We start from the raw sequence: 14,281 nt of genomic DNA on the forward strand, positions 1-14,281 counted from the left end.
GGAGGGAGGGAGGGAGGGAGGGTTAAGCCTACAAAACCATTATAGGGAAACAAACACCAAAATGGCACAGGCTTCACGGACACACAGACCTGTCCGAAGCCCAGCCTGACTCAAGTGTGGCTTTGACCTTCAGTGAGCCACACTGGCGCCCTGAGCAGCTTTCCCTTCTATGGAAGGATCCCTACGGGGTCGGTGTTGGCACTGAGTGGCCTCCCGTGAGACACGGTGACAGCCAGCAGGGAAGTGGGCACTGGCCAGGACAGCCCGAGCCACAGCCACAAACGGGGTGAAGAATACAAAACCCTCAGTCACTCTCATCATCCACCTTGACCCGCTGAGCAGCCATTTCGGCAACAAGTGACCATCTCTGCGGGGCCAGCCGTGACAGGGTCAGCCTCACGTTACAAATGGACTCTGAGGGAAATGCTACACATCAGCCAAGTTCTGGTAGAGGGACTTATTGAAAACATCCTGCAGGTGCTGGCCACACAAGGGAATCATGCTGTCAGTCCTTTCACACAGTTGATAACTGCCACCGGAACACTGGGATTTTTACATTTAGATTTTTGCAGGGCAGGTGTTCATGGAACAAAGTATACCTATTTTCACACAATGCCATTTCTAACATCTGACAGAAGGAAAGATGTTGTTTCTGCCTCTCCCGCCGGGGTGCCAGGGTCCCACCCAGGCACACTGCACACCCCAGGGACAGGGGACCCCGGGGCTTTGGGACTGCAGGCATCCCTGTGGGTGACACAGTCCTTGCAGGCCTTACCCAGTGAAGCTAATATGGTCTGGTGGGGGGAGATAATCACAGGAATTGTCTCCTCTTCTTTTTCTGAGAAGGATATGAGGAAAAGAGATTCAATTAAGGAAGCCATCATTTCAAGCTGAGACTCAAGTTCCATTGTTTAGCTAATTAACAAAGTTCTCTCTACAGTATGGCCAGCCATTGTAAGATTTGACCTTTGTCTGGCAAAGGAAACAGGCTCTCCACAAAATTGAGCATCTTTGGCCAATGCCTTTCCCAGAAGAGATATTACTGGAAGAGACCACAGTTAAATACACATTCCACTAACAGATGTTCTTTGCTCTGTGATAAATAATTAACCATTCCCCTCCCCAGCTTCCTGAATGAATTCTTAATAGTAATGTTCACAATTCACACAAGATAGGCTTTACCCCAACGTCTATTTGCCCTAAAATCTTCCCCTCTTCTCCATTCCTGCTTCCCCAAGTGCCTGACACCGAATACTGCAGAATCACTTCAAAAACATAAATAGAGACACAGGAATTTGGGAACCACCTGTTTATACGGCGAATCCCACACTGAGTGATAAAGAGCATAACCCAGCATTGGCTACTATGTCTTGTTAATGGAGAACATAAACTGCTTTGGGAGGCAGATAGAGGTGGATCTCTGAATAGGAACCCAGCTCCCCAAGAGGCAGGTCTCCCAACAGCTTGAAGAAAGCAGGCACCTGAATTGGAGCAAAAAGCATGGCTGGGGGTGGGCAAAGAGCTGCCCATCTCCACAACTGCTCACTCCATCCTTATGTCTTCCCTGCAGAGCATTTTGAAATCCTAACATGAGTAAGCATTAGGCAGCGTCACTCACAGTGAAGGGGCACATGGTTTCTGGACCAAGACCAGGAGCCTCCCCGCAATCACCGCCCCCACCAACACACGTAATCACATGCCTGCCGCACAGAGGCTGGGACAACGGAGAGGTGAGGAAAAAAAGCCTCAGGGGCTAAAAACCTCTGTGCCTCTCAAATCTGAGGGTGCATCAGCATCACGGTAGTGGGGGGGGGTGTTAAACAGAGATTGCTGTGGTCCCTTTTCTAACCCAGTAGGTCTGGATGGAGACTGAGATTCTGCAAGTCTAGTGAGCACCCAAGCGCTAGACCACCCTTTGAGAAGCCCTGAAAAACAGTGTGATTACAAGCTGGGGTAATATGTGGGCTGGTCGCCCCCTAGTGTTCCTGTGCAGTATCACATGAACAGGATAATTCTGAACCCTTTCAAAGTCACCGCAAGTCTCCGTGATTCCCCCGCGGGGGAACAAGGAGTTGATATGAATGAATCCTCACAAGACTATGTAATCAAGAGATTTCAGCTCATGGGAGACACAATTTTCCCTGTGGTAAAACTGAATCTCTGGATTTTCTCTGGGAGGGGAAAAAAAGTTAAACTTCTCCCTTCATAGACCGATTATTTAACCTTAATATATTTCCAAAAGCCCTCTGAAATGCCCTAAAAGACTCCAATTGTGTATTCAGTATATAAAATAAAGAAAAGCAGCATACTCTCTAGGGCAGAGTCCAGGACTCAAACACTTTTCTGTTCCTTGCATTAAACTTGATGTCCAGCATGTAGGCAGTAAATGTTAAGCAATTTTAAATACTCATCAACACTCATCACAACATTATTTTCAAGTAGAACTCATTTAAGCCAATGAGAGCACTCACTCCTTGAAATTCTGGTTTCAAGGGCCACGTGCCTTGGGGAAGCCCGAGAAAGGGGAATTTCCACTGACTATGCCTTCTAACTGAAAAATCCAATAAAATCTAACTGAAAAATCCAATAAAATCTTAATATCCTAGAATTATACATAAAGTTATGACAACCATGTTCTGATGGCTGGCCCTGGAGGTGCAAGCCTTCCAAAGAGACCTTCCCAGTGAACCATTGTTTGACCCCCTCTGCTGGTGTGTTTTAGCCACACTTGGAACCCTATCGACTACCCAGCGATTCACCTTTCCTCATAAAAACACCCCATTTTCTATCTTTCAAAGCTTCACACACATGTCTCATTAGCCTGATGCTTTAGGCAAGTTGATAGGTCTGTCTTCCTTTCATACCAAAGAGAGTCAAGGAATTCCACGTGAATCCTCATCTGTTCTTGGCATGCTTGTTATTGACAGGGTGGGGAGATCCCTCCGTGGCAAGTACTCACTATTGACACGTAGTTCAATGTTCCTAGTCACGTTGTACGGCATGCCTTCATGGGTGAATGTCATGGCACAAGTGTAATAACCTGCATCCTCCACAGACACATTTTGGATGAGTAAGCGAGAGGTTCCCCTCACACTTAGAAACTTCTCGTTGTCTTGATCCAAAAGGACAGAATCCTTAAGGGAAAATACTTTTCAGAGTTATGCTATGTACTAATTTATATCTCAAAAGCTATATATGAATATCACACATATTATCGATCATTGTTGAATAAGCAACCCAAGAATTGCCCTGGTACTTACTTGGCAAATGGACTTTGGACATACCACTAACTGTATTCTTTAACAGAGGGAATTTGTTAACAGATAAAACGAAATTGTAGGATTTGTTTAATCACAATGTTTATAGCACATCTGTGTAAGCACAACAGGGAAAAAAAAGAAACTATCTCTTATTTGATAAAGCCATGACAAACCACCTTGGGAAACATGGAGGGAAGAGTAGTAGTATGTCATCAGGGTGACTGTAATACTCAGAAGTAATATTCAGGAAAAATGAAGAAATGATGTTAGAGTAATGATTTTGAAAATCATTTCAATTTTAGGAGTTAGTAAAGACAGAGGAAAATGTGTAAGAAAAAACTAAGCGTGAGGAACAAGGGCACACTTTCCATATGGACAAAAGATTCTGTGGGTCCTGCACCACAGAACTCTCAAGAGCAAGGCCTCCAATAACAGAAAACATTGAATGGGATTCGAGTAAACATCCCAATGAGCACAACGTGTTCTCAGGAACCTATCTTTCAAAACCATGATCGAAAGCTTGCGACAGTCAAACATAACCTTGAGTCATCTCTGAATCTTGCTCTGAATGGGAGCACAGATATAACTGGAATAGTTTGTCAGCTAGTGGCTCATAAAGTATTATTTTACAATATATTTAATTAAAAAGAGATTTTATTGTCCCTAACATGAGTCCCCAAACATGAAAAAAAGCCAAACGGGGCTCAGCACCCCAGTTCTTCCAAGGCCCCCAAGCCCCCAGGGCTCCCTGCGTGGCAGTGGTGTGTGGAGCCTGGCCTCCAGTGCTGGAGTTCTGGCTTCCCTATCTACCAGCTGTGTGACCTTGGGCAAGTGCCTTACATTTCTGTCTCTCTGTTTCCTAACCTGTAAAATGGAGATATTAACAATCCCTACTTTGTTAGGTTATATACCAGGGAACCTAGAGCAGAATTATACACAGTACCTGCTCAGTAATGATTAGCACTGGTATCCTGTATGTATCTTGTAGCTATAATACCAGTCAACTGGTTGACCATTTCTTGATTAAAGGATTCATTTCTATCAAATTTTAAACAAGTAACTGTACTTTTCAGTATCAATCTATGGTCTGTCTATATCAGGGGTCTGCAAATTTTTCCTGTTAAGGGCCAGACAGTAAATATTTCAGGCCTACAGTCCATATGGCCTCTGTCCTCTGCTAAGTTTGAAGAGCTACTCAATTTGGCCCTTGCAGTACGAGACCACAGAAACAGCATGGCCACGCCCCAGTAAAACTGTATTTATGGACACTGAAATTTGAATTTTATATCCTTTTCACACATCATGAAATACTAGTCTTCTTTTAATTTTTTTTAAGACTTTATTTATTTATTTATTTGACAGAGAGAGAGAACAGGCAAGGGGAGCAGCAGGCTTCCCGTCGAGCAGGGAGCCCTCAGGGCTCGATCCCAGGACGCTGGGATCATGACCTGAGCCGAGGGTAGACACTTAACTGACTGAGCCACCCAGGCGCCCCTAATTTTTTTTAAAGACTTATTTCTTTCAGAGAGAGGGAGAGAGAGAGAGCAAGCGTGCACTCAGGGAGGAGGGACAGAGGGAGAGAAACTTCAAACAGACTCCGTGCTGAGCGCAGAGCCCAGCGTGGACCTCGATCTCATGACCTGAGCCAAAACCAAGAGTCGGACGCTCAACCGACTGACCCAAGGCGCCCCTCTTTTAATTTTTTTTAACCATTTAAAAAAGTGAAAACTATCCTGAGCTGTTGGGCAGGTGGCAGGTCAGTTTGGCTACGTGTTATAACTGTAGTTTGCCCACACCTGCTCTACACAAGTGATCTAGGGTAGCATTTATTCAACCAGCCAAGAAAACAAATTGTTTATATTTACACCTTTAGCCCGAAAGTTAATTATCATGTGCTTTAAAAAAGCTTCATTAAAATGTGTACACAGTTGTTAACTAAACCAATAGTTTTCTCTACATTTCTTTTTTTCCTACATTTCTATAGACAAATGACAGTGTAAAAAGCTATTTTCTTCAGCTGTCACTTACCCTGCATTCATTTTGAATTCTGGTTTCTCAAAGTTCTACTCTGAGGACCCTTACCCAAGCCACACACAGATGAATAGAACATATTAATCACGCCCCTTTTTAAAATAACTAGTTGGAAAAAAAAAAAAACCGAAATATAAAAGTGAATGTGTTGCTTTCAGAATGGGTATTTTATATCTTTCCTGTGGCTAGTAAGACACGTTTTAATTAAAGTAGCAATTTTTTAAAGAGGTACCTTGTACCACTGAATCTTCACGTCCATTTTGTTATGGGTGAATTCACTCAGCTCAGGGCAAACTAAGGACCCAGAGGTTGACAAGGTTAGAATTTGCGGGTACGATATGAAAGGCAGGGAAGCTTCTGTCTTCTCGAAAACCCGGAGCTCAATGGACATTTCATCACAGTAAGAGGCATTTCTGAAGTCAAGGGAAAAAAGCATAATAAATGATAAGGCAAAATAACAGCAACGCTAAATGAAATTGAGAATAATTTCCCCAATCCCATTAAATTCTGGGAATCATCTATCAACTGAAGTCAAATTTCAGAAAACTGCGGAGAACTTTGGGTAAGATCTCTAAAATATTTTTGCAATACTGCATGGGGGAAATGAACTTGGCAAGTTTGTTTTTAATTTGGGGGGGTTTTTTTGGTTCGCCTAACTCTAACCTCAATATCATAATTCTATCAAGACCTTAGAACTGGGGAAAGGGCAGAGGCATAACACTGATAGAAACACGGGGAAAAAACAGAAAAACATAAAAATATAGTTATCTCAGCTAAGTAAGTTCCTGGCTACATAATCAACAGAAACCATGAGAATGTGCTGTATAAGGAGGGGCGGGGCGGGGGGGGCGGGAAGGGCCTGCACAGCAAAAGGCAAAACAGTCTATATCTAAAGAACGAACAAAATGTGACAAATATACGTGAGAGAAGTAAGTAACAAAAGCTTGCTACCTGAAAGTAAAAAGAATTAATTCAAACAGATAAAACCATTATCTAATATTATATTTCATGTCTGGTTAAAAAACAAGAAAAAGCTGAACAAACATTTTAGGCACAAAGAAATGCAGAAAGCTAACTATCACCTTGAAAAGTACATAATCTCGCTGTAAGTCAAAGAAAGGCAAATGAGGACAAGTCTAAAGAACGGCGCACACCTGAAAAGAATCATTTTACCAGCAGGAAGAGGTCTGTACTAGGTGCTCTACATATGTTATTTTATTTATTCTCCAACCCTACAAGGTAGGAATTATTATTATATCATTTTTAGGTGAGGAAAATTAGGTATGCAGAAATGAAGTCATTTCCTAAGGTTGCAGAGCTACTAGGAGGTCAAACCAAGGTTAGAAGCCAAGGAAGGCTCTGGGAAAACCCGTAAATTCGGGCAATATCTCCGGACACCAAACTTACTACACATATCGAGAGTTCCAAACCTGTTCACATTATTGATCTGGTAATTCCCAGACAGTCCGTGAAAATAACTCAAAAGACTGATGGGTGGGGAATAACTTGATCACCACTCACATTCTCCGTGTGGTGTGGCATCCCCACATGGTGGGGTGGTGGTCATTAGTGCTGTTCACCGAGTGTGTCCAGTTCCCCCACTCTGAGCAAATGGTGGAATTACACATCATGGCCCTACTGGGGGTGGGTGCAGTTATAAGGCTTTTTCTAGTCCATGGGATGTATGTGTGTCTCTTGTACACCAAAGTTTCAATATCCAAGCGAGACACAAGGGTTCACTGACAGGACTGAACACACTCACCCATCCACCCACATACACACCACACACACATGTCTTCTTCTGGTACGACAACCAACACTTGAGATAACGTCTGTTCCTTCAGTCTGGATTCCTGATTGTCTGCCAAACCATCACGGGCTTGTAGGCTTGTTGCATGTGTGATAAATAACCTTTGTGGTTTTAAGCCACTGAGATTTGGGGGGCTGTTTGATTTAGCAGCATAACTTGCCCACCCTGGTTGATAGTGGGTTCTAGATCAGAAGATTATAAAAATCACAGGAACACGGCTGTGTTAGTAACTGCCAAGGGGTATTAGGGCAACCGTTGGTGATTCTCACTCTGCTGGAATCCCAATCTTAGAGCTGGAAGAGAGTTCTAAAGACCAGCCAGGGAGACTCTCTCACATGCTAAGAAACCTTGACCCTGGGATTTCTTCTGCGCCCCCTCAATCTCAGATCTCTCTTTTTCTACAAGAACAGAGAATAAAGGGGTGCCTGTGTGGCTCAGTCGGTTGATTGACTCTTGATTTCAGCTCAAGTCATGATCACAGCGTGGTGAGATCGAGCCCCACATCAGGCTCTGCATTCAGCCGCATGTCTGCTCAAGATTCTCTTTCTCTCCCCCTCCTTCTGCCCACCCCCCTCTAAAATAAATAAATCTTTAAAAAAAAAATAATAGAAAATAAAATAAGGGTATTAGATACAATTTTTTAAATCGAGTATAAAAACAAACTTTAAGACAAACATGACTCAGCTCACATCTCCCTGATTTTTGCATATTATCACTTCAGTAATCAATAAGTATTGCCTTTGGGAAAGAAAAGACATTTTTTTTTTAAAGATTTATTTATTCATTTGAGAGAGCGAGAATGAGAGAGAGTACATGAGAGGGGGGAGGGTCAGAGGGAGAAGCAGGCTCCTCACAGAGCAGGGAGCCCGATGCGGGACTTGATCCCGGGACTCCAGGATCATGACCTGAGCCGAAGGCAGTTGCTTAACCAACTGAGCCACCCAGGCGCCCAAGGCATTTTGATGTATATATTGACCATCTTCTGTGATGCTCCCCATAACTAGATGCTTCGCATGCTGTGATTTCAAAGGACTCTCCCAACAAACCCTTTTACAGAGGAGAAAACTGAGATCCATAAATGCCAAGTAAGAAGACCAAGGTCCTACTGGCTAGAAAATGAGAGGGCTAGGATTTACACTCATACCATTCCAACTCCGAATTCCATTCTTTTTCTACCACACTATTAAGTTTTCCTAGTAGTGCTCCTTAGGAAAACGTTAGAATTTTCTGTACTAAAAGGAAAGAAAAACTATGCGTTTATAGCTATTGTAAAATCAGATATCCACATTGCCCTGATATGGAAATAAGAGACTGCCTACCTCTTTCCTAGGCAGGGTTCACTGACAGGACTGAACACACTCACCCATCCACCCACATACACACCACACACACACACACACACCATCTAGGACTGACTAGGGCTGATATTGTCTGAAATTCTCCCATTCACCAGTAATTCCCTTGTGCTATGAATGCACTTTCTTTGGTTCTCTTTCTAAATGAAAATACTCGTAGGTACAGTTTCTCCTTAAATCAAGCAGGTTTATGAGATGTGCAGAGACTCTAAAGTTGGCTGGTAGAAGGAGTGGGCAGAGCCTGGGGGCAAGATACAGGCAGCAGCTGAAGAGAGAAGACCAGGGACACTACTTCCCAGTCTGCCCTAATCCTTTCTGGAGAACTTAGCCAGGCAAGGTTTAAAATCACCAACACTAACTACACCTACAGCTTTCTCCTGCATGAAGCAGCAAGCTTTGCCAAGACCACTGAATGGGGAATGGACAGTCTTTTCAATAAAAGGTGTTAGGAAAACTGGATAGCCACTTGCAAAAGAAGGAAGTCAGACCATTACCTTACGCCATGTATAAACTTTAACTCAAAATGGATCAAAGACCTAAACATAAGAGCTAAAACTATAAAAATTCTTAGATGAAAACACAGGGTAAATCTTTACAACATTAGATACAGCAATGATTTCTTAGATAGGACATCAAAAGCACAGGCCACCAAAGAAAAAACAGATAAATTGAACTTTATCAAAATTAAAAACCTTTGTGCATCAAAGAACATTATCAAAAGAGTAAAAAGGCAACCCGTGGCATGGGAGAAAATAATTGTAAATCATATATGTGGGAAGGGATTGAGAGCCAGAATACATAAAGAATTCCTACAATTCAAAAACAAATAATTTGATTAAAGAATGGATAAAGAAGATGTGATACACACACACACACACACACATGGGAATATGACTCAGCTATAAAAAAGAATGAAATCTTGCCATTTGCAATGACACGGATGGATCTAGATGGAATAACGCTAAGTGAAATAAATCAGTCAGAGAAAGACAAATACCATATGATTTCACTCACAGGTAGAATCTAAGAAACAAAACAGATGAACAAAGAACAAAAGATACAAACAAACAAAAAGATTCTTAAATACGGAGAAAAAACTAGTGGTTGTCAGAGATGGGTGGTGGAATGGGAGAAATAGATGAAGGGGATTAAAAGTATACTCAGTGATGAGCACTGAGAAATGTACAGAACTGCTGAATCATTATACTCTGTACCTGAAACTAACATAACACTGCATGTTAATTATATTTCAATTTTCAAAAGAAATGTAAAATAATAAGACAACAAAAACATTTTAAAGTTACAAATGGGCAAAGGACTTGAATAGACTTCCGGCCAATAAAGGACACGGAAAGATGCTCAGCATTACTAGTCATTAGGGAAATGCAAATCAAAAGCATAATAATCTATCACTTCATGCCCAGTAGGATGGCTATTATCCCTCTCCAAGAAAAACCCAGAAAATAATAAGTGTTGGTGAAGATGTAGAGACACTGGGACCCGTGTGCACTGCTGGTGGGAATGTAAAAATGGAGCAGCTACTGTGGCAAACGATATGATGATTCCTCAAAAAATTAAACATAGAATGACCAATTCTCTCCTGGGTTTGTACCCAAGAGAAGTAAAAGGGACTCAAAGAGATCTCTGTACACCTATGATCAGAGCAGCATTACTCACAATAGCCAAAAGGCAGGTACAGTGTCCACTGACAGATAAACGGGTAACCAAAATATGGTATATTTATGCAATGGAATATTATTCAGTCTTAAAAAGGAAGGGAATTCAGACACACGCTGCAGTATGCATGACCCTTGAAGACACCGTGCTCAGTGAGATAAGCCAGTCACCAAAGGACAAATACTGCTTGACTCCACTCCTATGAGGTATTTAGAGCAGTCAAATTCATGGACAGACAACAGATGGGGGCTGCCAGGAGCTGGGGGAAGGGGAAGGAGGAGTTCATGGTTAATAGGCACAGAGCCGCAGTGTGAGAAGATGAAGAGTTCTGGAGATGGACGGTAGTGATGGTTGCACAACAATGTGAATGTGCTTAACACACGGAATGGTACATGTAAAAAGGGATAAGATGATAACTTTTATGTTATGCATCTGTTGCCACAATTAAAAAAAAAAAGCAACAGGACAAAGAGGAAGGGGGCTACACCCCACATCAGGGGCTGTGGGTTCCAGTCTCAGCTCCACACCTACCACCTGGGAACACTTTATAAGTGAGCTTGGTCCCCTCACACGTACAATAAGCAGTTGGGTGAACTCATTCCTAAAGTCTCATCCAGTGTTCTACATCGATTTCTTCTGTCCATGTGGACACAGGCATGAACAAAATGGATCAAGTCCCTGTCGACCTAGAGTTTACATTCTAATGGGGTATAGACAACATTAAATACGTAAACACATGAGTGTGTCAGGTGAGGAAAAAACACCAGCAGGGGAAAGAGAGAGTGTGTCAGGAGTACTGGTTTAGGTAAAGTAGCTAGGGAAGTCCTCTCCAAAGAGGTGACATTTGAGCAAAGACTTCAGTGAAGAGAGAGAAAGAGCCATGAAGACATCTGGGGAAGGTTCTCGGGTAGGAGGTATTCAGGAACAGTGAAGAGGACAAAAGGTAGCTTCTCACCTATGCACTGGATTTTGAAATCCAGGTCATCACTGAAGAACCATGCAGAAGCCCATTCTGGAAGGAGACCCATTCCTACCCTAGTCCCAGGGGGTTGGGAGGGCTTACCTGATAGTGCAGATGTAGGTGCCAGAGTCCTCTTGCAAGGCTGGCAAGATCCAGAGAGCACCATCCTGGATCCACATTCGCGTCTCTTCTTCCCCAGGGACCTTTCTAGTAGAATCGTTTTTACGCCACGTCACGTTGACATAGGGGCTGACAGACGCCCACAACCAGAGCTGCGCCTGGGGGCACCTCAGGACCACAGGCTCCCCTTCTACCCTGAAGTCGGTTTTGAAATGCTTGCCAAGAAATTTGCAGTTTTCTGCAGCCACTAAAGGACAGGGAGACCACAGTCAAGCTTTGGGTCCAAAACCTCCTTTGATGGGCACATCTGAAGAAGCCGAGTGCCCCTAACAAGTGACCAGCACCCTGGGGGCCCCATTAGCCCCTCCTGTTATAATGACTTCAAAACTCCCCAAAACAACTTTAGGGCTTCTGTCCATTCCAATTTAAATTTTGTGGGGAAAGTTAAATCCGGTTCACAGGATGACAAAAAATGATTAAAAAGTTGGGTCATATTCTTCACTTGTTGACTCCTTAACATTAAAAGCAGATCTTGGCTGAGTTCAGACAGAAAAAGAGCTTAGTTGTGACAAGACATGTGGTTAAAATCTAAAAGCATCTTTTATTGAGGGCAAAAGCACCACTTCCTTGGCTCACTCTTTGGCAGGAATGACTGATGCCCACAGCAAGCTCCGTGCAACAGAGGAGATGGGCAGGAGGAAGGATATGTCCCACCTTGCTCTTTGAAAACAACCAACTTCACTAGATAAACTATTTTCCCCAGAGAAGCTGCAGGCAAGCTCTCTTCAGCTGATAGACTCATTTTTTTTAAAGATTGTATTTATTCATTTGAGACACAGAGATACAGAGAGAGAGCACGAGCAGAGGGAGAGGCAGAGGGAGAGGGAGAAGCAGGCTCCCCGCTGAGCCAGGAGCCCAGTGTGGGGCTCCATCCCAGGGCCCCAAGATCATGACCTGAGCCGAAGGCAGACGCTTAACCATCTGGGCCACCCAGGTGCCCCAAGACTCATTTTTTACCTGCGTGTTCCTCAGGCTGAATGGTGAAGGCTGAAACACTCATTACCAACATGTAAAAGATGAACATTGTTTCTGGCAACTTCTGGAGGACACAGGAGGTGGAGATCTCAGGTCCAGCACTCCACAGCCTATAGGAGGAGACAGAGGGGTCACCAGGAGCCACACACAGCCAGAGAGAGAACACCTTGAAGACGGTCCCGGAAGCAGGTTCTAGAGGCTTCACCTGATGATGGAAATTTTTGCCTAGACTTTAGACTTTTTAACAAGAAAAATGCCCAAGTTTTGGAGTTGCTCCTCAATAGCTATATTCACTGAGCACATCTAACATCAAATCCCCAGAGTACTTACAAGGTGCCTTGGAATAGATGTTCCATATCCTAAGTGTCTCTCCTGAAGTGTGCCTTAGTATTCCCTGCCCTGCGCTGAGATGCTCTTTCCTCAGCTATGGCCACTGCTCAGGTTCTCTCCTCCTTCAGGTCTCTACTCAAGCATCACTCATGGTGAGGTCTTCCCTGACATTCCTGTGTAAAACTGCACCACCCTTCTGCCTCAATGCTCCACATTTTTCTTTCCTACACTATTGCTCTCTGTGGCATTCATCATCAACTGTGTCTCCTCCCTCTGGAATGCCAGCTCATGGGCTCAAAGATCTTACTTTATTTTACTCACAGCTATATCCCTAACTTCTATTTGTTGAATGAATGAATGAGTGAATTAATCACTAGAAGTCAAAAGGTCCTCATATTTTACTTGTTGGAGAACTTTTCCTATTGTCTTTATGGATTAGCTCTTACTTTATGTACAATTCCGACATACACTGTTGGATTATATATATTATATATACCACTAACTCTCTGGTCTAGAGCATGCTGGGGTGGGGGGGGAGAGAAATAAGGTCCAAATAGTGAATAAGTTATGTGTAATGAAGTTCATGAAGCACTCCTGGCCACATACCTCCCCGAGACCAGAGCACCGGGTGCCTCTTAATCTCCCTGCAGTTCTCACACCATATCATAATTACCTGTTGTATTAGCTCCCCAGGGTCCCAACAATACTGCCAGTAATCCACCTCAACACTCAACACTGAAATGCGTAAAACAATCACCAAGGCGATCACGCCAATGGTGTAAAACGATTCTGGCTCACAAGTCTGTGGATCTGACCTAGATCAGGCCGGGTTAGGCTTGGCTCCAGGCTTTGGGTGGGCTCTAAGTCAGCTCCATGTGTCTCTCATCCTCCCTGGACCTTTGACTGCCTGGGAGATGATCCTCTCCTGCAATGGCAAAAACACAAGCAATGTGGGCAAGAGCACTCAAGGCCTTGCCCAGAGCTAGCTCACTCCCATCTGCCCCACATTCCATTGGCCAAAGAAAGTCACGTGGCCAGAGCTGCCATCAGTGGGGCAGGGAAATTACCCCCACCTCTAGTGGGAGGAGTTCCAAGTTACACCGGGAGGGGAAACACGTGGGAGCAACCAGGACGCCTACCATGACTGTTTTCTTGTCTGGCTCCCCGTGGCTGGGGACAGCCTTGAGAAGAGAGGCCTGGTCTTATTCATAGCCCTCAAGGCCTACAAGATACCCAGTCCCAGAAAATACCAGGGAATATTTATGATCAGAACCCTAGCAGGGAATTGGAAGTGATGAGTGAGTCCAGGAAAAAAAAATTCCCTCCCACCACCCCTCCCCCATTTCCTTAAAGTTTAACTTGTTCCCTGTTCCTGGAACAGATACCATTCTGAATGTCTCACAGTAAACCCAGATGGCCGTTAAGTGGCCAGGGCCGCGTTGGCAAACTGAGGAAGTAACCCTTGCATGCTAGAAGCCCTCGCTCATCAGAAGGCATGAGCTCAGAGTTGCAGTCTCAACTCCCCCTCTGGTGATGCGGAGCCTGAGCGGGTAGTGAATGACCTGAGATTTTCCCCTTAGCTGGGTGTCTGACCCAGGGCTATTTCCCCTAAACTCTTCCTGCTTCTGCATGGTCCTATCCTTCACATGTTTCTGAAACACAAATATATCCTGTAACTTTAACCACTAACCCCAGCCTCAGG

The 14,281-nt window shown here is 43.8% G+C and overlaps 1 protein-coding gene across 4 annotated transcripts in view; it reads right to left on the reverse strand.

Annotated features, from left to right (window-relative positions):
* IL1R2 (interleukin 1 receptor type 2) overlaps positions 1-14,281 on the reverse strand; it is a 33,527-nt gene that overhangs the window by 5,082 nt on the left and 14,164 nt on the right. For 3 of the 4 annotated variants that reach the window (XM_006737405.3, XM_031032484.1, XM_031032485.2), the window contains 5 exons: positions 12,232-12,359; positions 11,197-11,461; positions 5,524-5,704; positions 2,960-3,134; positions 776-838 (listed from right to left, as the gene is read on the reverse strand). In XM_006737405.3, coding sequence (XP_006737468.1) covers positions 776-838; positions 2,960-3,134; positions 5,524-5,704; positions 11,197-11,461; positions 12,232-12,359 — 812 coding nt within the window. Of the gene's footprint in view, positions 1-775; positions 839-2,959; positions 3,135-5,523; positions 5,705-11,196; positions 11,462-12,231; positions 12,360-13,394; positions 13,505-14,281 lie in introns of all 4 variants that reach the window. The other variant, XM_031032486.2, reaches the window with a different exon arrangement.

Source organism: Leptonychotes weddellii, chromosome 10 (genome assembly GCF_054177405.1).
Source record: "Leptonychotes weddellii isolate Sample4059 chromosome 10, ASM5417740v2, whole genome shotgun sequence".
NCBI lineage: Eukaryota > Metazoa > Chordata > Mammalia > Carnivora > Phocidae > Leptonychotes > Leptonychotes weddellii.